General features: G+C 41.0%; 1 protein-coding gene across 2 annotated transcripts in view; it reads left to right on the plus strand.

Annotated features, from left to right (window-relative positions):
* The window catches only part of LOC139155507 (platelet-derived growth factor C), a 182,406-nt gene that overhangs the window by 77,601 nt on the left and 80,071 nt on the right, over positions 1–24,734 (plus strand). The window contains exons 1-2 of one of the 2 annotated variants that reach the window (XM_070730660.1): positions 11,659–11,701; positions 17,301–17,496. In XM_070730660.1, coding sequence (XP_070586761.1) covers positions 11,686–11,701; positions 17,301–17,496 — 212 coding nt within the window. In that variant the 5' untranslated portion in view covers positions 11,659–11,685. Of the gene's footprint in view, positions 1–11,658; positions 11,702–17,300; positions 17,497–24,734 lie in introns of those variants that run through there. The other variant, XM_070730659.1, reaches the window with a different exon arrangement.

Raw genomic sequence — 24,734 nt, forward strand, 5'->3', positions numbered from 1 at the left:
TCCTAGTCTTGGTTGAATGGGAGTTGGTTTTGGTTGGAGATGGGCAGATAGTTAGGATGGATTTGAGTGGTAGTTGTTTGAGGGTTGTGGTTTATGGTGGGTTGTTCTTGGTTGACGGTGCTGGGATGGTTTTGGATGATGGAGTTTGGAGGGTTGGATGAGCATCTTGGTTTTGATGCAGCCAGCTTGGTAGTCATTGTATAGTTTGGTTTGTCCTTGGTCTTGACGTTTTTTAAGTTCTGCACGAAGTTCTCTGGATTGGATTCTTTGCAATATGGATAAGTCTGGTCTTGCACAAAGTATTTTGGGGTTGGGGTCATTTCGATTAATGGAATTTATAGTATTGATGAATTTATGTTTGCTAATTTCGTTTTTGCAGATGACTCTGCACCAGTGTTCCCTCTAATTTTTTTTTGGGGGGGGGCGGAAAAGTATAGTGTCTGAGCGGCAGTCTCTTCGGGACTGGGCGGCACAGAAATATTAAATAAACAAACAAACTACCTACCCTGTTTTGCCTCAGAGAATTTCAAAATAAAATACTCTACTGTGTGTCTATAACAGTGAGCTCATAATAGGGCAACTCTATCAATATCAAAATGCCACTTAAATAGTTGAGCTAGTTTCAAACTAGATTTTGATTTTCTTTCTCTCTTCCTTACTCCCATTCTTTTTCTTTCTCTTTTCCTTCCTGTCTTTTTTCTATCTGTTTCTCTCTCTTCCTCTCTTCCTCTCTCTCTCCTTCCCTCTCACTCTTTCCCTCTCGGCTTCTGGGCAGGTTTGGAAAACTCTGAGTTGATGATGATTTTTAAGTGAGCGATTGCTCACTGCTCAGCTTAGAGGGAACTATGCTCTGCACAATTGAGGGGCTGCTGAGCCATCTCTATATTTGAACTCGGGACCGTCTTTGGACACTTCGATGATTTCATCCATAGGGATTACTGGTGCAATGATATTGCAAATCTTGTTGTTATCAGGTTCATTTGGGATATCCAGGCCAAATAGGATGGCATTGTTATGTTTTTGTTCTCTTTCAAGGGTGTCTTTGATTAGTAGGGATATGTTATTTGGGTGGTTGGTGGATTGATGAGGTGATTGATGTGGTTGTTCATATGGCGGAAGTAGTGGATGATGGGTTATTGGTTGAGATAGAGGTTTTTGATGATCAATTAAATTTCTGTTTGCCTGTGCTAAGATTTTGTTGTCCAAGGATGTGACGCATGCTTTTATTCGTGCTTCTATATGTGTTTCCATGGACTCAATATATTCTTTTTGTGAGGATAGGGTTGATTCGAGGTTGTAAAATGTATTGGACATGGTGATTAGTTCATTTAACTGGGTAGATATGTTGGGCAAAAATGAATAAAAGTGGGACATTTTTGAAGAAAGTTGTTTATGTTTTTGTTTATTTCCAGGCAGGAATTGTGGGCGTAATTTGAGCACATTTGGCATTGGTTACATTTTTCTATATCTAAGGTACTTTTGTTGCATTTATAGCAAATTGTATGTTTGGTAGCTGTTTCTTCCATTTGGGGATGCTTGTAAGTGGAGGTTTTTGATTTCTTGTTTGGCATAGTTGATGAGAAAATTTTCTGGGCTTTGGGAAGATTCCTATGCAAACAAGGGCAGTTGCCTTTGTTCCTTAAATGTTCACCACTTTAGATTCACTCTTTACACTTTAAATTCACTCTTTGTTCGCCACTTTAAGTTCACTCTTGTTCACTATTCTAAATCATGGCTTTAAATTAAGGATGAAACTACTAGGTTCCTGAGCTTTGGATGGATTAGTTGGTTACCAGGAGCTTTCCGTAGTTAATGTGGTTTCACCTTTAGTATCTCTGTTTTGAACCTTCAGGGGATCTGCTTGGTAAAGATCATCAGAGAGTAAAGAGGAATCTCTATTGAATTAATGAGCCATGTGGTAATGGTGGCCACTTTATTTACAGGAGTAAGACTTGAAACTCCAAATTTTAAACAATTTGCTGCAATTAAGTCCTTTGTGCCTGTGTGGCCAACACTTCCTTTCTTCAGAATGCAGATTGAGATGGGCTGGGGGGGAGGGGGGGAGAAAAACTTTTCCTCTTTAAAGATTTCTTCTTGATGCCTACTTGAGGTTAGTTTTAAGCCTCTGAGCTTACGGTTTGGAGCTCAAGGTTTTAGTTTAAGCTTTGGAAGAGTCTTTCTGGAGTTAAGGGGAGAAAAGTATCTGGATTCTATACCTCAGATTCAGCTTGCTGAGATTCTTTGTTTTGTTATGGAGCAGCTGGAAGAAGGTAAGTGGAAAAGGGTACAAATTGCTATATTTGTAGCACGCTAGAAAACTCACCAGGTTTGATGACTGCAGGTATTCGGGGCTCCTTGCTTTCCAAGCCTTGTGAAGCTGGTCAAACGTTCCTCAGCTTCTTTGAATCCATTGTGGTTTTTTGCTTAGGAATTCTCCCCTCATGGTTCTTCTTATGGTTTCTTTGCAATCTCTTATGGCTTTTCGCTCAGAAAATCTCCCCTCTGGATCGCCTGAGGTCTTTCCCTTACTTTTCTCTACTTTTTTTTAAAAAAAGATTTTAACTACTTTTCCCCATTTTTGGGGTCTTTTATCTACTTTTGGTTTGCAGCAATGGGACGGGCATCTGTCTTCATCTTGTAAAAGAACGGAAGCCTTTTTATTTTCTACCATTGGACTTAAAGGCAGAAATGTTAATTGCATCATTAATTTATGGTTTTCCAAATTCAAAGCAAAAGCAAAACTATAGTTAAAGGTATAGAAAAGAAGTACAGAAATTAAATAAATAGTGGTATCAGAAAGGAAAATATGAATGATTTGTTCCAAAAATCAGTTGCATACTTTTCAAATAGACATGAAGGTTCATTGATGTGGAACTTTAATTACAGGTAGTCCTTGACTTTCGACCAATCAGAAACATAGAAACATAGAAGATTGACGGCAGAAAAAGACCTCATGGTCCATCTAGTCTGCCCTTATACTATTTCCTGTATTTTATCTTAGGATGGATATATGTTTATCCCAGGCATGTTTAAATTTAGTGACTGTGGATATACCAACCATGTCTGCTGGAAGTTGGTTCCAAGCATCTACTACATTTTCAGTAAAATAATATTTTCTCACGTTGCTTCTGATTTTCCCACAGCTAACCTCAGATTGTGCCCCCTTGTTTTTGTGTTCACTTTCCTATTAAAAACACTTTCCTCCTGAACCTTATTCAACCCTTTAACATATTTAAATGTTTCGATCATGTCTCTCCTTTTCCTTTTGTCCCCCAGACTATACAGATTGAGTTCATTAAGTCTTTCCTGATATGTTTTATGCTTAAGACCTTCCACCATTTTTGTAGCCCATCTTTGGACCCATTCAATTTTTATTTATTTATTTTATTTATTTATTAGATTTGTATGCCGCCCCTCTCCATAGACTCGGGGCGGCTCACAACAGCAATAAAACAATAGACAACAAATCTAATAGTTCAAAAGTCACTAAAAAACCCCTTATTAAAAAGCAAAAACATACACACAAACATAACCATGCATAAACTGTATAGGCCCGGGGGAGATGTCTCAATTCCCCCATGCCTGACGGCAGAGGTGGGCTTTAAGGAGTTTACAAAAGGCAAGGAGGGTGGGGGCAATTCTTATCTCCGGGGGGGAGCTGGTTCCAGAGGGTTGGGGGCTGCCACAGAGAAGGCTCTTCCCCTGGGTCCCGCCAAACGACATTGTTTAGTCGATGGGACCCGGAGGAGGCAAATTCTGGGACCGAACTGGTCTCTGGGATTCGTGCGGCAGAAGGCGGTCCTGGAGATATTCTTGTCCGATGCCATGAAGGGCTTTATAGGTCATGACCAACACTTTGAATTTTATTAATATCTTTTTGTAGGTGAGGTCTCCAGAACTGAACACAGTATTCCAAATGTGGTCTCACCAGCGCTCTATACAGCGGGATCACAATCTCCATCTTCCTGCTTATTATACCTTTAGCTATGCAGCCAAGCATCCTACTTGCTTTCCCTACCGCCTGACTGCACTGTTCACCCATATTGAGACTGTCAGAAATCACTATCTGTAAATCCTTCTTTTCTGAAGTTTTTGCTAAACACACAACTGCCAATACAATAGAATTCTTTATTGGCCAAGTGTGATTGGACACAGAAGGAATTATTCTTGGTGCATATGCTCTCAATATACATAAAAAAGATACATTTGTCAAAAATCATGTGGTACAACACTTAATGATTGTCATAGGGGTCAAACAAGCAATGAAGAAACAATATTAATAAAAAATCTTAGGATACAAGCAACAAGTTACAGTCATACAGTCCTAAGTGGGAGGAAAAGGATGATTGGAATGATGTTTAGTAGAGTGATGGCGTTTGGGAAAAAACTGTTCTTGTGTCTAGTTGTCTTGGTGTGCAGTGCTCTGTAGCGACGTTTTGAGGGTAGGAGTTGAAACAATTTGTATCCAGGACGTGAGGGGTCAGTAAATATTTTCATAGCCCTCTTTTTGACTTGTGCAGTATACAGGTCCTCAATGGAAGGCAGGTTGGCAGCAATTGGGTTTTTTGGGTTTTTTTGCAGTTCTGATTATCCTCTGAAGTCTGTGTTGGTCTTGTTGGGTTGAGCCCAACATTTTTTTTTTTTTGCTAAGTGAAATAGTCAAGTTAGTTTTGCCCCATTTTACAGCCTTTTTTTTTTTGCCAAGTTGCTGAGTCTTGTTGCAGTTGTTAACAATACAATTGCTAAGTGAATCTATTTTCCCTATTGAATTTGCTTGTCAGAAGTCACAAAAGGTGATTGCATGATCCCGGGATACTGCCACTATCATAAATATTAACCAATTGCCAAATGTCTGAATTTTGATCACATAACCATGGGGATGGGGCAAAAGTTGTAGGTTTGAAAAACGGTCATAAGGCACTTTTTCCAGTATCGTTATAATTTTCAATTACCACTAATTTCCCCATTAACTTTGCTTGTCAGAAGGTCATAAAAGTTGATCACTGAACCCTGGGACACAGCATTGATCATAAATATGAACAGTTGCCGAGCATTTGAATTCTGATAACATGATTATGGGCTGCTGCAAAGGTCGTAACTGAAAAACAGTCATAAGTCACTATTTTCAGTGCTGTTGTAACTTTGTACAGTCACTAAATGTTGTAAGTCAAGGACTAATTGTACTTTTTTCTTTCAAGCCTGTCTTCCCACATTACTCCAATTTAGTTTAGAAGTTTGTATATTGTGTGCAAACGTGTGTCATACTTTTAACAGGTTGCTTTGTTCCTATGGTCCAATTTATGCTGCAGAGTATATTTAACAAACACTTTCATATTTCTTTCTGACAGCTGTGCTTTGATGTACTTTCCTTAATGTGACATTCTGTATTATCGTCTCTCCTTGAAGCCTCCTGTTTTAAACAGATGCTATGGGTTTCTGAATTCTTTTCTCTCCCCTATGGTATTGGGTGTGCATATTTGTTCAAGTATGTATACAACTTAATAATTGTTTAAGATCTGTTCTTAAATGTTTTGAAATGCTCAGAATTCTTTCATGCTATACCACCATAGATTATGTAAACAAAAGTAAAATATAAGTGTCTTGTAGATGCATGTGTTACTACAGACTGATTCATTCTTGTTATCTCATCTTGATTCTCCTCATAAAGTTGAAATGTGTTACATTTTTCAGTTAATGGTTATGGATGACATTTCACATGTAATTCCTTTATTTGCTTCAATTATACAAATGCTAATATGTGATGTTCTGATTCATAGTTTACAATACCTAAAAGGGTTGACAGTCCATTTACTTATCTATTGTGTTCTGATCAGTGGTATTAAGCAGACTGCTGTCTACAGATGATCAGGCAGAGCAATAGAGAAATATACCTATCAAATCAGACATCCCCTGATAACCCCAATTGGGTTTTTAGGTGCATGGCAATAAGGCCAAGCACTTACTTCAGGGTTCAAAAAAATATAAGACAGGGCCTTATTTTTGGGGAAACACTGTACATAGATAGAAGGCTGTGTGAATCAACCAATATTGATTTAATTTAAGGGTCAAATGTAGCAAAGGTCCATTTGTGATTTGAAGATAAATTTAAATTTAAATATATTAAACATTCAGTTTATGATTTATGCATAGGCTATAATATAATCATCAAAATGCCCTTAGCATTAATAAATCAAATCAAAATAAGGTAGGTGATAGACCTATTAGAGGACATAAACATTACCAAGTATCAATCAAATAGCTGCCAGGATTTCACTGTAACAATTTTAAAAAATAGAATGATTTATAATGATAAAGAAAGGAAAGAAGACAGTTTTAAAAGCTTTTACCAAAAATGCAAGGTTTTACCAAAGGGATATTCTGATCCATCTGCCATCTGATCCATCTGCCTTTCTAGACTGCCATGTTTATTGGCATAGCTCATTGGCTTCTCTTTGTCAGTAGCAGAAGGCCCAGTATACAATTTCAACTTATAGCATATAGAAGAAAAATGTAATTATTTGCAATAGTGGCAAATATCTGTAGTTCGGGTGGAGAATGTGGGTGAAGGTTTCTTCTCCAGGTTTGTGGGTTGGTTTCCAAATGTTTTGTTGCCAGGTAGGTAACACAACTTCAGCGGAGTTTAGGGAATGTCAGTGTTCTTCTGCTTATAAGGGCTACAGTAGTCAGTAGGTCTTGTGATGGTAATGTCAGATGAGGTTCATAGCAGAGGTCAGGGTCTTGTGATAGGTCAGGTGTGGGTTGTGTCAAGCAGGGGTCTAGGGATGGGTCATATTAGGTCACAAGTGAGGGTCAGGGGATGGGTCTTGTGACACACATTCTCAATTTCAACCACAAATAAGTGATCTTGTTGAATTCCTAGCCAATCTCGAATCCATTCTAAAAACGAACCATCTGGACCAAGAAACATAAGAAGACATCGCAACAACACAAGAGCACGCAACAGATTCAAACTTAATATTAACCGCTCAAAACATGACTGTAAAAAATATGATTTCAGCAACCGAGTTGTTGAAGCGTGGAACTCATTACCTGATTCAGTAATGTCAACCCCTAACCCCAAACATTTTTCCCTTAGACTATCCACTATTGACCTCTCCAGGTTCCTTAGAGGTCAGTAAGGGGCGTGCATAAGTGCACCAGTGTGCCAATTGTCTCTCCTTATCTCATTCAGTGCAACTGACACAACAAAATACTCAGCCTAAAGGAAAAGAGAGCACTAAAGAAACTGAAACCAGATGAAAGCATCGTCATCCTATCAGCAAATTGACTGTAGTAATGGACAAAACTGACTACATAAGCAAAGCCAAAAAATCCAATTAAATAATACCAAAATCTTCCAAATAATCCATAATGATCCAGCAAAAGAGAACAAAATCAAAGATACCCTAAGGAAAATTGAAAAAAAAAACAATTAATACCACTAGAGAGAAAGCACATACAGCCACAAGATTTTGCCACACCCTCTTGACTCCCCGAAATACACAAGAACAGGATCCCCCATGCCCAATTGTGTCTCTACCTAGAACATCAATGTACAAAAACCCTGCAAAGGGAACTCAAGACATCTGTTTAGCTATTTAAGCCACTCAATGAGCTCCCCAACTAATTAAGCACACAAAGAAAAAATCATGGTCTTCTTAGATGTCACTACATTCTTCAATTGATATTGACTTGATATATAGTTAAACCATACACCCCTGGCTCCCAACATGGTACCAATGCCCCACAGGGGGGCATTTTGATTTTTAATGGGGGCAATTGGAGCCTTGATTAAACCAAGTTAATGGCCTTTTAGGCTTCCTCTGCGTGTGTAGGGTTCACTTTTTGAATAGCAAGAATTAGATGTCATGTGGGGGAAGCATCGGGATTCTAGAGGTACTTGGGTGTGGCATGGCCAAAACAAGGTTGGCAACCATTGCCATACATCATCTACTTACTAAACACGATACTCACCTCATCCCTCATCACATACTTCAAGTTCAACAGGAAAATCTATAAGCAAGCATAAGGTACCACAATGATATCACCTCTATCAGGCCTAATAGCAGAAGCAATCATGCAATAACACAAATCCATAGCCCTACTTACCATCCAACCAAACCTTTGGAGATGTTACATCAATGACACCTTTGTCACCATCAAACATGAATTGAAGAAACACATCACCTAATCAATAGCATATTCCCTGTGATCAAATTCACACATGAAGAGAAAACAAAAGAGTCATTCCTCAACATCAACATAAGGCGATTACACAACAGAAAACTGGAAACCTGCATCTATCACAAACCCACTCCTATGGGCCAGATCCTCAGCTTTGCAAGCAACTACCCCATCACACAGAAAAGAAGCTGTGTCCAGACCCTCTTCAGAAGGGCTAGAACACTCCCCAGCACCACTAAGAAAAGCAGAAGAGAAATGACTGCTTAATGACTTCCTCCACAATTCAGAGGCCGGGCGAAATAATCGCCCAGCCGACATTTGTGGTGGCGGGGAGGGGCGAGGACACTGCCTCCCTGCTGGGTGTGCACGCCTATGTGCTGCTGGCAGCACGCCAAATTGTGGGGGAGGGCCGGCAGAGAACGCTGCCGGCCCGACATTCCCCCTGGTTGGGAGGGGCGTCTTTGCTGCCCCCCCATCTGATTGGGGAGTCCAGGAGGCAAGGGAGTTCCCCCGAGAGTAACTGGCTCGGGGGAGATGATGCAGGAGGAAGGTGTAGTCAGCAGGCCTATTTCAGGGCCTGCTTTTCTCACCCTTGCTCCTTTTTACTTCCTGCTCGCCTCCCAATCGATCACCCACCCTCCGCTATATCCAGGATGTCTTTCCAGAGGTCGCCCGTAGGGGCCGAGAAGGAATTCTTTGCAATCTTGGAAGTTTTTGTCAGATTGTTTTTTCGCCTTCTCCATCCTGGTCATGTGTGAGGTTTCTAAGGGTTAGGGATATCGGTTTGTAAATAGGTTGATTTGAATTTATTTTGATTTTGGTCACTATTTGGCAGAAACGGGGCAGAAAAGGGTGTCAGTAGCAACTGTGTGTTCTCCCTTGGGCATCTTTTAAAAGATGATGAGTTCCTTCTTCACACAACTCATGCTTCCTCCCCGGATGGAGCGGTGGGAGGGAAGAACGCTTGGGGCTTATCCACGTCATTTCCGTTTCCGGGTCATGGGGGTGAGCCCTCCCACACACTGGGTGTGGCTTTAGGTTTGGGTCACGCTTCACCCTTATCAAGCAAGGAATTCGCCCATTAGTTGCCCAGGTATGTTATGTCAGGTATTCCGCCCCATTTAGTTTCCTCTGCAGGTCTCTTTCTGTAATTCAATAAAGTGACCCATTTTTCATCCAGCTCTTGTGTCCGAATATTATTCCCCGTCCAATGCAATGGCTATGTTTTACATTCTGACACACAACGCCCAAACCACAATGCACCACACAATCAATGAGTGCACAAAAACTAACTCTACCCATACACAAAAGGGGTGTCAGAAATGACAGTCAGAAATTTTCAACCTCTAGAAATAGCAATAGCCCACAGACCCACAGCCACACTCCACCAAGAATTCACATGACCACAGGAATGTCTTTGGACAATGCCTCAGATAAGAAACAAAGATGAGCAGCATTCCCTAGAGTCAGACACAACTAGACAGGGCAAACGTCAAGTCTTATTCCCATGTATCTTTGGGGTTTATTATTGCCATCCTCTCTCACACAAACACACTCATTCTAAAATTCTGTTCAAGAGGCCTATTGTTTTTTACAGAGAATAAATACCGTACCTCCTGGTGAGGAAAAAATGTTTACTCACTGTTATATGAGAATTCCGTTTCCTCTTTATCTTGCAATTCAATAGTCCATTTATTCATTTCTGCACATTCTAATATTTTTGTAATTATTGTTGAGCTTATAGGGACCTTTTTGTTTTTCCAATATTGGGCGTAATTGATTCTGGCTCCTGTTATTATATTCAAATTAAAATATTGACTGCTTTTATTGAAAATAAAACTTTTTATCAAGTTTAAATTTTTCAAAAGTTGTATAACAATTATACCAATCAAAAGCAAAATCTTCACTTACTAGTTGTTCTCTTGTCTTTATCCTAAATCCCTCTTTTCAATTCCGAAATATCTGTTCTATGAAATGTTTCATGAGGTGATAGCCAAAGTGACACTTTATCAGCTAATCTTCTTTTATACTTCCAGCCCACATGCAATCGATTTCCTAATAGCATGAATCTTAAAACTAGGCTTTATTTTTACTTTGTCATACCACAGATAGACATGTCAGCCAAATCTCAAATCAAAGCCTTTGAGGTCTTTGAATTTTTTAAAAGAAATCAATGATATAGACTAAATGCAGTCCTTAAAATTAAAGCACAAGATGTTTTGGAAAAACCTGGATTGGAATTGCATTATTTTTACAAACAATAACGATTGGAAAGAAAAAGACAAAAAGAGGTCTGATACTTATCAAGGACATGCTGTGGAGATTGGAGTCTCGGCTGGAATCTCTTGAACTTCCTCTTCATAGTTGGATTACAAGAAACTCATATTAAAGACACTGACAAAAAGCATTTAACAAATAACACTTTGGGTCTGGATGAAATAAATATATAAATAAATAAATAAAATAATGCTGAGTAGAATATGCAATGGAAGTCTTGACTTGGCCTTTGGAAGTTACATACATTTAATAAAGTAAATTTAGGATGAATCCTACCATGATGTATATAGTGTTTATTCAGAAATTTTCAATTTCAGAACTTTTCCATGGATGATAAAAATGCAGGTCTGTAATTTGAGGTTTCTGCTAAAACTGTAGGTGGAGCCTTAGCTAACTGGACTCTTGCCTAGCTTTGGCTTTGCTAGATCAGGAAGCTCAGGCACCGGTAACTCATGACCTTATAATACCTGAATTACTGCAATTCACTTAATATGGGGTTGTCCTTGGAAACTGCAGCTGATCAGAATAGAGTAACACCAATAGTTCAGAAATTGCATTACCAGTAGGCTTCTGGGCCAATTCCAGGTGTGAGTTGCAAATAGTCTTGACTTAGGGCCATAATTGAATCCAAAATTTCTGTTATTAAGCAAGACAGTTGTTAAGTGAGTTTCTCCACTGACTTTGCTGGTCAGAAGATTGCAAAACTGACCCAAGGGCACTGCAACTATCAATAAATACATGCCAGTTGCCAAGTGTCTGAATTTTAATCATGTGACCATGAAGAGCTGCAATGGTTGTAAAGTGAAAAACAGTCACTTTTTTCACTGCTATTGGAAAATTGAATAGTCTCTAAACAAATGGTTGTAATTCAAAGACCAACTATATTACCTATAAAATCTTTTCTTGCTCTTTTTGCCTTTCACCTGTTTGACATTTTTGTCCATTCTGCATGATTTAGGTAGCAGATCAAGAAGCCCTTCTGTTAGGACTCTATCTAAGGGTTGAGTTGGCAATATATAAACCAACAATGTTAACCTTTAACTAAACTATGTCTGATTGGCTGATGATGTTGCAGACTGCTATAAGAGGGAGCTAGAGGTTATGGTTTGTTCTGTCTGTTATTCTCTCTGTTACTCAGTTTTCTCTGCATTCTCTCTGAAATCCATGTGTTGTAGTTATGTGTTGTAGCTAAAATTGTGTTTAAGCTTGATATCTTTACTGTTTATGACAAAGTCAACAGGTAAGACTTTGTAATTACTAGATATTCTTTGAAATGTTATTATGACTACAGTGATACCTCATCTTACGAATGCCTCTTCATACGAACTTTTCGAGATATGAACTGGACATTCAAGATTTTTTTGCCTCTTCTCACAAACCATTTTCGTCTTACGAACATTTGCTTCTCTCTCAGCTGCTGGTGCTGCGAGCAGCAGCAAAAACAAGTGCTTTTAAGTTTGCAGGCTCTGATGTTTGCAAGGGAACTGGAGCCAGGCTTTGCCTTACGGGGTCTCCACCCCTTATCCCTTCTGCTATCATCACGGCAAAGCACGAAGGTGTTGGAGGCGAGAGAGAATGGCGCGTCCGAGGAGCTCTCTGCAGCTGCCCCATCTCGCTGCCACTTTCCTCTCTTGCCCATTACTTCCTCCACTTGGAGGCAAGCCAAGGAAGCGGCGGGTGGGAGGGGATTTCCCCCATTCTCACTGCCAAAATGTGTCCATCCATCGCCCCCTCCTGCCAGAAACCCACGAGGGGCCAAAGCTGGTGTGGGGAAGGGCAGAACTTTCAGCTCCTGGATGGACCGGAGAGCCCGGAGATGCCACCTTCCCGCCCACCCGCCTTGCCGGTTGCACCCCCCACCCTCCGCCAACAGCGCCTGTCCCACTCGCTCCAAGAGCTGCACCGATGCCGCCTGGGAGTCACTACTGCCAGGATGGGTTCCCCTCGCTGCCCATGTCCCCACTCCATTAGCCTCTGTTAGATCTGTCATTCAAGGCTTTGCCTCCCTGCCTGTGTCCCCACTCCATTAGCCTCTGCTAGATCTGCCACTCAAGGCTTCGGTTAATGGTCACTTTGGAGGATCCCTGCCCAGCACATGCGCACTCTCCTGGCGCAACTTGCCCAGCGGATTTCCCCCGCCTCTCACCGATCCCTCCAATGCCCCAACCTGAACTTTGGAGGGAGGGGTTGGCTCCACCAAGGGGAGCCACCCAAAGCTGAAATATGATTTGAAAAACTCTGGTGCGCAAAAAGCGTGGGGACAGCGTGACTTGGTAAGGTGGGGAGGAGGAGGAAGACTTCTGAAGATGAGCTCTGCAGCTGGGCCAGGACTTGAGAAGGGCGCGGACGTGCTGGGGTGGAGTGGAAGGAAGGCAAGATCTGCACACAACTCCCTTTGGGAACGCACAAACCGAGGGTTCTCAGCCAAGATTTCCGAAAGAGACCGAGCTTTATGCACTCTCTCTTGGAATTATAGGAGTGGGCGCCCGTAGTCAAAAAGAGGCGGAATAACCTTTCTCCCAGGGCAAGACCTCCGTTAGGCCGACCCCGAATATTCCTCAGGAAAAAAAGAAAGTGCAAGCTTTCTAAGAGGCCACAGAGACTTATAGGCTGCTGCTTCTTTTATGAAAGAATCTCAAAGTGCGGGGGGGGGGGGGGGAACCGGCAATGAAAAAAATCCAGTGCCACGGAATAAAAGTGAAACCAGGATGCTAAGCCAGCTTGGAACAATAGAGCGCCTTCCACCGTCTCACCCTCCCTCTTTCTCCACACCTGAAGCAGCCAGAAAGGCAGGTGGGGAGACCCCCCCGTCCCCTCCCCACGTGAGTCTGCAGCAGAGGGAGAATGGAGGGTGGGTGGGAGATGAGGAGATCCCCTGTTAAGGACTCGGGTCCCAAGAGATTCTTTTCATTGCTTCTTTTATAAAAGACTCAAAACGGGAGGGGGGATGACACCGGCAATGAAAAGAATCCAGAGCCGTGGAATAAAAGTGAAATTGGGATGCTCAGGTGCACAAAAGCGCAATTGCAGGGGATTTGGGTATCCATGCCTTGTCTGTCTGTCTTTCTTTCTTTAGAATAAAAGGAGTTCTTAACCAGGGATCTTCTCATCTCCCACCCAACCAGGCAGACAAGATGGGGACCCTCGCCAGGGGAGGAGGAAGAGGAGGAGTGGCGGCAGCCACCCCTCTTCAGCAGCTCCATCGTCACCTATTCAGGTTGCAGCCCGGGGGTGCGCAGACATTGGTGCAAAGCAGTGGGGCGAGAGAGGCAGAGCCCCACATGCACACATACCTTGCACACCTGGGGTGGGGGAAAGTTAAAGCCAGCTGTTTTGCCTGTCTCAAAGGGACTCCCCAGGAGGAAGCAGGTGCCAGGCTCGGAGTGAGAGCCAGGGAGCCTTGTCTGAGGCCGAAGTCCTGGGATCCCCCTTTGCCTGCCACCACTTCCAAAAACACTTTCAATGAGGGTGGAAGCCCCACCGGCCAGGCAGTTTCCTGCATGTGTTAATCACCCACGAGGCTTCCTCCGGGCAGCCTCCGCTGTCTTTCCCCCTGCCTGCTCCACCTGTCCCCAAACAAGGATCAGAATGCCAGTGGTAATAAGGCAAAAGGGGTGAGTTTTGGGATGGGTTTGCACGCATTATTCACTATTACATTGATTTCTATGGAAAACATTGTTTCATCTTATGAACTTTTCTTCTTACGAACCTCATCATGGAACGAATTAAGTTCGTAAGACAAGGTATCACTGTATTATGTATATGACTTGGACTGTTTATCGGACTGTGCTATTTCTTAAAGTAAACTTTAACTTATGTTAGTGTATCTATGTGTGATTGAATTCCTACCTACTCCAGTACAACATTTCTGTGTGCACATCCTTGGCAAACAAGGCATACATTAATCCCTTCCTTGCAACAACAACAAAAAAAGGAGGGTCAGGAGGCAGTCTTTCCTGTTGCAGTATCATTGCTTCGGAATAAGTTTCCTGTTTTGGTTTAGCTTTTTCTTCAGAAAGCAGTCAATACATTTTTTTCAGTGGTTGATGTAATAAAATTGGAACAAACCCATTCAGGAATGGAAATATTTAGTTCAGACACACACTTTTATTTTGTTAGTTTTAATATTTATTGGTACATGTAGCTCTGATTCGAGGACTCAGGATCCCAGGATGCTGAGGATAATGCACTCAGGATCCCAGGAATTCTCAGATCATCTCTAGTTGTTCTATGTTTATATTTGGTATGAATAAATTATCCTTTCTCCTTGCGTTTGGAATGTTGCTCAAATAGTACTTGATAGAAGGCCTGGGCAATTCCAGACTACCTTCTTACATTGCAGTGTTAAAAATAACCATCAGAGGATAAAATACAAATTAAAATATAAATTTGAGGTTCTTCATGCAGTATAGTAACCAATATGTTTAGTACAAAAAGTCAGTAGTAGTTCTATTCAATTTAGTTTAATAAAGTTGAAACAAACAATTGCTTGGAGGAGTTTTCCATTAAGAGGAAAGTCAAGATTCTTTTGAATCAAGCTCAACTCCTGTACACATTTGGGTGGTTTTCTTGGCTATATCACAGGGTGTTATTGCCATCTTCTGGATTTTTTGTTCCTAACCTCCAAGTCTGTCCCTCAGTCCTGGGACTGTTTTATCATCTTCTATTCAAATAGTAGAGATGTCTGATCCACAATGTAATGTTTATTTGAGATCAGCTAGGTTTCTTAATTCATAAATTACAGTTCCTAAATCCACAGATAGTTTTACAGTCTTAAAATTTACACTAATTTTAAGAAACTAAGAAACTACAAGCAAAAGAAAGAGAGAGAAATTGCCTTGCACAACTCTAGGTCAGTTCAGATGACCTATATCTTACTAAAATTCTTGTTTGTATAACTTTTTACTGGGCAAAACAAGATATCATAGGGCAACAGTTGTTGAATCAAGGTAACTTAAATGGGCTTACGAAATGTTTTCAAAATCTGGGACCCATGACTCTGGATAGAATGAAATTTGTGGTGTCCTTCATTGATAGACTGCTGCAGCAGTCAATTTCAACATTTGGTGACAATTTTCCAGCCATTCTTGTAATCCTTCATGCTCTGCAGCAATAACCACCACTTTCCTGCTGGGAAGGGAAGGAGAAGGGGAAGGAGAACAGAGAAACGGAAGAATGACCCCCTATACACAATTTCTGTTCCATGCATACTCTCCCCAACTTGTGCCTTCCCAGAACCATGTAGCACGTTTTGCACACTCATACACACCATTTTCAACACTTGTAGTCCCCCAGGTGCTTTCCCTGACTTATGTGGTGCCTCTTACATGCCTCCATACACCTTTATGGACTTATGCTGCCTCCGACACACTGTTCCTCACCTGTCTAGGACCTCACACACACTCCAATATACCCACAGGCACCCTTTCCAATCCAACCTTCTCCACATGCCCTCCACAGCCTGCATGGAATCCCTTTATTTTTGCAATCACCATGCCCCCTTGCACCTTGTCCATCCCATGCAGTACCTCTTGTGTATGCCCATGCACTCTTCCCACCCACAGTATATACTTACATACGGGACCGCCTTCTGCTGCACAAATCCCAGCGGCCAATAAGGTCCCACAGAGTTGGCCTTCTTCAGGTCCCGTCGACCAGACAATGTCATCTGGCGGGGCCTAGGGAAGAGCCTTCTCTGTGGTGGCCCCGGCCCTCTGAAATCAGCTCCCTCCAGAGATTCACACTGCCCCCACCCTCCTCGCCTTTCGCAAGACCCTAAAAACCCATCTACTATATGTCGCCAGGCATGGGGCAGCTAGACCATGCCCCCTTCTCTGACCCTAAAGGGGTGGACTCTTTGCTGGAGAGCCGGACGGGGGCAGAGGCGACGGCGAAGTCCGGTGCTGGGGCCATGCGGGGCCGCTCATCCAGGGGGCCGTGGACTGGCAAGCTGCCCTCCACGTTCTCTCTCTTTCTCTCTCAGCGCAGCTGAGGTAATAGTGCCCGGGGACAACAGCGGAGCTCGGAGGCTGCAGCAACGCAGCGCCGAGAAGGACCAGGTCCCTTGAAGCCGCCACTGCCTCCATTCGGGCAAATTCAGGGGGGTTCCTGAATCTCCCGTCCATTCACCGTGGAGGATGAGGTGAGGAGGAGACAGTGCAGAGTCAAGGGGCGGGGACGAAAGTGGGCCTGCAAGGGGCCAATTGCAGGCCCGCTTTCCTCCCCACCCCTTGCCTCTGCACCGTCTCCTCCTCACCTCATCCTCCGCGGTGAATGGACGGGAGATTCGAGAGCTTATTATATCTATCGATAAAATCTCGTGTGCTCCCTGCGGGCCGGATAAATCGCCTCAGCGGGCCGCATCCGGCCCGTGGGCCGTAGTTTGGGGACCGCTGGCCTACTAATTAGAATTGCGCTATGATTCTGTTTATCATATCGTGGTTGTTGTTTTTAAAGAAAACAAAGTATTAGGGGATTTACAGTAGATATGCTAATTATTTACATACATTGTCACAACCCCCCCCCCTTTCTTTCATCTTTTAAAAGTCAACAACTTGGAACCTGGAGGAGATGGCTTATTGTGCAATGGTTTGTCATGTCTAAATTAAAATATTTGAGCATGTTTCTTAAGATAATTCCAATAACTCTTTTGAAAGCATTCCTTTTATGATAATTTATAGTATGGCATATATACTATAATCTACCATTCAAAGAGATAAATTAGAATACTAGATTAGAAGACTCCAAAGAACATCTTTAGAATTGAATTATATTGTTCAGTATAACTTGATTGCACAGTTGATTGATTGTATTGTTGTATGTGTATATTTCCTTTATAGGAGTGCAAGAGCCACATCATGAGAAGGTTATTACTGTGTCCGCTAATGGAAGTATTCACAGCCCTAAGTTTCCTTACACTTATCCCCGCAACATAGTACTTGTGTGGCGATTAGTTGCAGTTGAAGAGAATATGTTGATACAACTTACTTTTGATGAAAGGTTTGGGCTTGAGGACCCAGAAGATGATATATGCAAGTAAGTATCAATTTCTGAATGTTTGTAAATGTAATTTAAAAAAGACAATATCTCATATACTGTGTAGCTTTCATAAACTTTTAACAACTGAAGGCTCAAAGTTTTTGGGTTCAAAGAAGCTGCTGCTGTGCAACTCATCTGTAAATCTGAAGATGGCTGTGCAGTCTTAGTCTGGAAGTGTATTGTCTAGCACAATGGGGACACTGTTATTTCAACGGATGCCGGAATAAGTACACAGGCCACAGAGCTGGGATTTATGGATCACTTTATTAATTTAAATCTGGACCTGTAGAGGTGAATCAAATGGGGTGGAACTCACATTCAAACATTCCTGGGCAACTATGGATGAAGCTCATTGCTGAGCAAACAAATGATGCCCTTTAGCTTGACCTTGGCCTTGAAATTGGCCTTGACTTTGGCCTTCCTTGCTCTTGGCCATGCCCAAGGCATGTGGGAAGACTGCACCTGGCTTGTCGCCTGTAGGCTTGCAGCAGGTGAGCCCCAAGGGCTCCCCCTCCCCAATCACCCAGGTCTGTGTAGACCTTGGGCTCTTGGTGAGGGGCAGCCCATCACCTTCCAAAAGGTACTCTAAAGGAGATCAGGCAGTTGTTAGCCCCTTTTTTCTGCTCCATACCACCTTTCCCAGTGACCAAAGGGATTTAATCCTATTGACCTAGTCCTAGCAAATGATCCTGCTAAGCACCCCCTAACCACTCTGTTCCCCATCCAACCCCCAGTGTGGAGTAGGCGAAAAAACGGCTGAAACTAAAATGCTTTGCAGCTGTAAAAAAATTCCTACTCAGCACCTGTAGGTGACCAGTAGTCACACTGAGATAAGTGGAAGACAGGCAGGTGCCTGCATTGTGCCGACAAGCCGCAAGAAAAGAGGGCGGCAAGTGGCAAGCCTGCCTATTTATACCATGGCTCGCTGCCCCACCCTCCGGCTCCCATCATGCCCAGTGCTAAGTGCTGGGCATGATGGGTGATTGTGCTCACTAGCGCGATCACCCCTGCCATCCTGGACCTCGCCGGCGGTTGCCGTGTTATTCAGATCTGCCGAAATCACCAGCTAGCCTCGAGTGGCCAGCCTTCCATTTGTGATGGACACGGGAATAAGTACATGGACCACAGAGCCGGGATTCATGTGTCACTTTATTAATTTAAATCTGGACCTGTAGAGGTGAATCAAATGGGGCGGAACTCATGTTCAAACATTCCTGGGCAAATATGGACGAAGTTCCTTGCTGATCAAAGGAATGATGTCCTTGACCTTGGCCTTGAAGTTGGCCTTGGCCTCCCTTGCTCTTAACCACACTCAAGGCTGCACCTGGCTTGTTGTCTGTTGGCTTGCGGCAGGTGAACCCCAAGGGCACCCCCTCCCCAATCACCCAGGCCCATGTAGGCCTTGTGCTCCTGGTGAGGGGCAGCCCATCACCTTCCAAAAGGTGCCCTAAAGGAGATCACGCTGTTAGCCCCTTTCTTCCACCCCATACCACCAAAAGAAAAGGGGGCAGTGAGTGGCGAGCCTGTCTCATAAAAGATTGATGGCAGAAGAAGACCTCATGATCCATCTAGTCTGCCCTTATACTATTTCCTGTATTTTATCTTAGGATGGATATATGTTTATCCCAGACATGTTTAAATTCAGTTACAGTGGATTTACCAACCACGTCTGCTGGAAGTTTGTTCCAAGGATCTACTACTCTTTCAGTAAAATAATATTTTCTCATGTTGCTTCAGATTGTGCCCCCTTATTCTTGTGTTCACTTTCCTATTAAAAACACTTCCCTCTTGAACCTTATTTAACCCTTTAACATATTTAAATATTTTGATCATGTCCCCCCTTTCCCTTCTGTCCTCCAGATTATAGAGATTAAGGTCATTAAGTCTTTCCTGATAAGTTTTATGCTTAAGACCTTCCACCATTCTTGTAGCCCGTCCTTGGACCCATTCAATTTTGTCAATATCTTTTTGTAGGTAAGTCTCCAGAACTGGACACAGTATTCCAAATGTGGTCTCACCAGCGCTCTATACAGTGGGATCACAATCTTCCTGTTTGTTATACCTCTAGCTATGCACCCAAGCATCCTACTTGCTTTTCCTACTGCCCAACCACAGTGCTCACCCATTTTGAGACTGTCAGAAATCACTACCCCTAAATCCTCTTCTGAAGTTTCTGCTAACATAGAAATTGCCAATTCAATATTCTGATTGAGGATTCCTGTTCCCCAAGCGCATTATTTTACATTTGGAAACATTAAACTGCAGTTTCCATTGCTTTGACCATTTATCTAGTAAAGGTAAATCATTTACCATATTACAGATGCTTCCAGGTATATCAACCCTATTGCACACTTTAGAGTCATCGGCAAATGGGCAAACCTTCCGCTTTGTCACTCACAAACATATTAAAAAGAATAGGACCCACTTGTAATCAGTCTCTGTTCAGAATACTTGCCATTAACAACAACTCTCTGATGTCTATGCTTCAGCCAGCTGCAAATCCACTGAACTATCGAGGGATTAAGTCCAATCTTCACTAACGTATCTATCAGCTCTTTATGTGGCACCTATCAAAAGCTTTGCTGAAGTCCAGATAGGCAATATCCACCGCACCAGCTTCATCCAACACCTTTGTGACATAGTCAAAGAAATCAATGAGATTAGTCTGAAATGATTTGCCTTCAGTAAAGCCATGCTGATTTCGGTCCAATAAGTTACTGTTTTTAGGTGCTGATTTATCCTCTTTTTGAGTAGAGTCTCCATCATTTTAACTACAACTGATGTCAAGTTAACTGGCCTGAAGTTACCAGCTTCTCTACTGCCCTTCTTGTGGATAGGCACAACACTGGCCATTCTCCAATCTTCAGGAACATATCTTGTTAACAGGGAATGGTTAAACAAATCAGTCAGGGGGGTAGCAATGATAAATCTGAGTTCTTTAAGAACTCTGGGGTGGATGCCATCTGAACCCATTGCCTTATTTATCTTTAATCGTTCAAGTTCTTCTGGAGCTGAATCCGTACAGCTGGAAGCAATGTTATATCCATCTATAGCATTATATTGTAAGGTGTCTTTTGAGAAAACTGAACAGAAGTAGCTATTGAAATGGTCAGCGACCTCCTTATTCCCATCAATGTATGTATTATTCCCAGTACTAAGCTTCATGATGCTGCAGTTTTTCTTCTTCCTCTCACTAATATATCTGAAGAAGATTTTATCCCCCTTCTTTATAGATTTGGCAATTTCTTCCTCTTTTGAGGCTTTAGCAGCATATATTATCTGTTTCGCCTCCTTCTGTCTCATTTTATACACCTCTCTATCAGCTATACTTCCAGACTCTTTATACCTCCTATAGGTAGCCTTTTTTTCATTGACTATAGCCCTTACACCATTGCTAAACCATAGCGGTTTCTTCTTCCTTTTACCTTTTTATGCTATGGCTCGCCACCCTGCCCTTCAGCTCCCATAATCGTTAGCGCAATCACCCCCACCATCCTGGACCTTGCCGGCGGTGGCCGTGATATCCAGCCCCACCGCAACCGCTGGCCAGCCTTGAGCAGCTGGCCTTCCATTTCTATGGTGGTGTTCATGATTTTCTATCACTTTTCGGTGGTGCCTATCTTTTTATTTTAGAAGTTTTATTAGTTTTTATCACAATTATACAAACTGAAAAAAAATGGTGTGTAACTTTACAAACATTGTTTCTCATTTTACAAACCCCTCATAATTATATAAGAAACATAAAATAAGTCATAAAAAGAAGGGAAAAAAGCATATATAAAAGTTTCCCCCCAAAACAGTTATATTAATCTCTTTCCCTCCCCTTCGCCCTACCCCCCCAACCTCCCCCCCCTCGAACTTCCCAGAGTGAAATCAAATTATCAATTCCCTTAAAATCAAAGTCGTACGTACTTAAATTCTATATTATCTATTATCCTCCCTGACTCTACTACCTTCACACCCCAATCCATTTAGGCTCATTATACTAATAAAAATCCTAAACTATTCATATGCTATTTGAAATTTTTTAGAATGATATTTAATTTGAATATAATCAATCCATTTTTTCCAGTCCAATATGTATTTTTCATTCGAGTGATCTTTCATGTAGGCCGATATCTTCGCCATCTCTGCTAAGTTCATGACCTTTATTGTCCATTCTTGAATTGTGGGTAACTCTTCCTTCTTCCAATATTGGGCAATCAAGAGTCTCGCTGCTGTTATTAGATTCAATATCAATTTAATCTCTATACTTGTACAGTCTGTGGTAATACCTAATAAGAACAACTGTGGTGTAAACTTCAATTTTTTCTTAAGAACATTTTGCATAATCCACCATATTTTTATCCAAAATGCTTTTACTTTTACACATGTCCACCACACATGAAAGTAAGTAGCGTCCATACAATCACATCGCCAGCATTTAGGCTGTATATCAGGATACATACTAGCCAACTTCTTAGGATCCAAGTGCCATCTATAAAACAGTTTATAAAAGTTTTCTCTCAAATTTTGAGCTTGTGTGAATTTAACATTTCTTACCCATATTACTTCCCATGTATCTAATGTGATCGTTTCCTCAAAATTCTGTGACCATTTTATCATACAGTCCTTAATTAATTCTGTTTCGGAGTCTTTTTCTATGAGTATATTATATATTCTTTTTATGTGCTTTGGACCTTGGTCCTTAATTTGTTTTATTAATTGTCCTTCCTGTTGTTCCATACCAAGTCTTTGATCCTTTTGCCATCTATCCTTCAACTGAGCATATTGAAACCATGTTTGCACTAATCCTTCTTCTTTTAGATCATTCAAAGATTTTAATTGTAATACTCCATCAGTTAATTTCAATAATTCCTTATATGTTACAACATCTTGCCTTTGTTCAAAACTAGTATTCTCTATTGCGTGTCTGGGCACCACCCATATAGGTACTTTATAATCCATTATCCCTTGATATTTTCTCCAGACACGCAACAGAGCATTCCTTAGTACATGGCTCTTGAAAGTCCTGTCCACCTTTTGATTATAAACCAAATAAGCATGCCAGCCATATAACAATTCATACCCTTCTATATTCAATATCATTTCATTAGTTAAGTTTACCCAGTCACTTATAGCTACCAAAACTGTTGCATCATAATACAATTTCAAATTAGGCAATTTTAGGCCACCTCTTTCTCTCATATCCTGCATTATTTTCATTTTTACCCTTGGTTTTTTCCCTTGCCAAACATATTTATTAATTCCTCTCTGCCATTCCAACAATTTTGACTCATTTTTAAGTATTGGAATCATTTGATACAAAAACAAAAATTTGGGTAAAACATTCATTTTGATTACCGCTATCCTCCCCAACAATGATAATTGCAATTTTTTCCATTTATCCATCTCTATCTGTATCTTGGACCATAAAGTTTCGTAGTTATACTTATATAATTTTCCATTGTCTACTGAAATATAAACCCCCAGGTATTTTACTTTCTTCACGATCTCACACCCAGTTGCCTTTACCAAACCTTCTTTTTGATTCCCTGTCATATTTATTGTTATCATCTTGGTTTTCCCCACATTGACTTTAAAACCAGATACTTTTCCATACTCCTTGATAATTTCCATTAATACCTTAGTAGATTGTAGAGGCTGTGTTAATGTTACCACCACATCATCTGCAAATGCACGCACTCTATAATCATAGTGTTTAACTTTAACCCCCCTTATTTCCTCTACTTTACGTATTTTATTTAACAGCATTTCCAAAGTTAATATAAACAATAGCGGTGATAATGGGCAACCCTGCCTTGTACCTTTACCAATTTGAAAAGATTCTGTTAAATTCCCATTAATTATTATCCGTGCAGTTTGTTCTTTATATATTGCTTTAATAGACTGAGTAAAATATTCTCCCATTTGCATCTTTTGAAGTATCTTTTCCAAAAATTGCCAATTCAATCTATCGAACGCTTTCTCAGCATCTAAAAACATTAGCACCGCCGGAGTCTGAATATCTCTCCTAAGATACTCCAATATATTCACAATTTGTCTAACATTCTCTCTCATCTGTCTACCTTGTATAAAACCTGTTTGATCTTTATGTATTATCTGTTGCATAATTGGCATCAGTCTGTTAGCTAAAATTTTTGTAAAGATTTTATAATCTATATTAAGCAGTGATATAGGTCTATAATTCTTAGGCTGAGTGTGATCTTGATCTTCTTTTGGAATTAATGAAATAAAAGATGTTTTCCATGATGGAGGGATCCCATTTCCTTCTTGTATTTTATTAAATAATTATTTAAGTGGTTCTACTATCTCATCCTGAAGGCTCTTATAATACACTGCTGTCAAACCATCCGTGCCTGGAGCCTTACCTATTTTTAACTGTTTAATTGCTAATAAAATCTCTTCTTTAGTTATATATAAGTTCAATTTCTCTTTTTGTGCTTCGGGGATTTTAAGAATGCACTCCTTGTCTAAATATCTATCTATGTCAGTACCTTGTATTTTGTCTTTTGTGTACAAATCTTTATAAAAATCTATAAAAGCCTTTTTAATCAAATCCTGTTGAGATACCTCTTTACCTTTATATAATACCTTATCTATTGTTCTCATTTTTTGCTTTTTCCTTAACATATATGTTAACCATCTCCCAGGTTTATTTGCATTACAAAAATTATTATGTTTTGCATATTGCAAATTAGTAGCTACTTGGTCTGAGACCAACATATTAAATTGTGATCTTAATAATGTAATTATTTCTCTAATTTTCTTATCCTCTGGGTTATATATCAGTTCTTGTTCTTTCTTTTTAATTTCTTTTTCCAATTCCTCTTTTTTTTTGTTCTGTTTCCGTCTATAAACATTATTCTGGTTAATTAATACCCCCCTCATGAAAGCTTTACTTGCATCCCAGACCATATCTATCGTTGTTTCCTTTTGCATATTTAAGATAAAAAATTCCTTCATCAGCTTTTTACATTCCGAAACATTCCCCTCATATCTAAATAAATTTTCATTTAATCGCCACGTTCTCCTAGGTTTCTCTCCCGTTTCCAACTCCATCCATACTGGGCTATGGTCTGACAGCGTTCTTGGACAAATCTTTATCTTCTTAACCCTAGAACAAAAATCATTTGTTATTAGTATAAAGTCAATTCTTGAGAATGAGTGATGCCTATCCGAAAAAAAAGTAAAATCTTGTTCTTTATCATTCCTTTCTCTCCATAAATCTCTTA

The sequence above is a fragment of the Erythrolamprus reginae genome, unplaced genomic scaffold (assembly GCF_031021105.1).
Source record: "Erythrolamprus reginae isolate rEryReg1 unplaced genomic scaffold, rEryReg1.hap1 H_24, whole genome shotgun sequence".
Taxonomy (NCBI): Eukaryota; Metazoa; Chordata; class Lepidosauria; order Squamata; family Dipsadidae; genus Erythrolamprus; species Erythrolamprus reginae.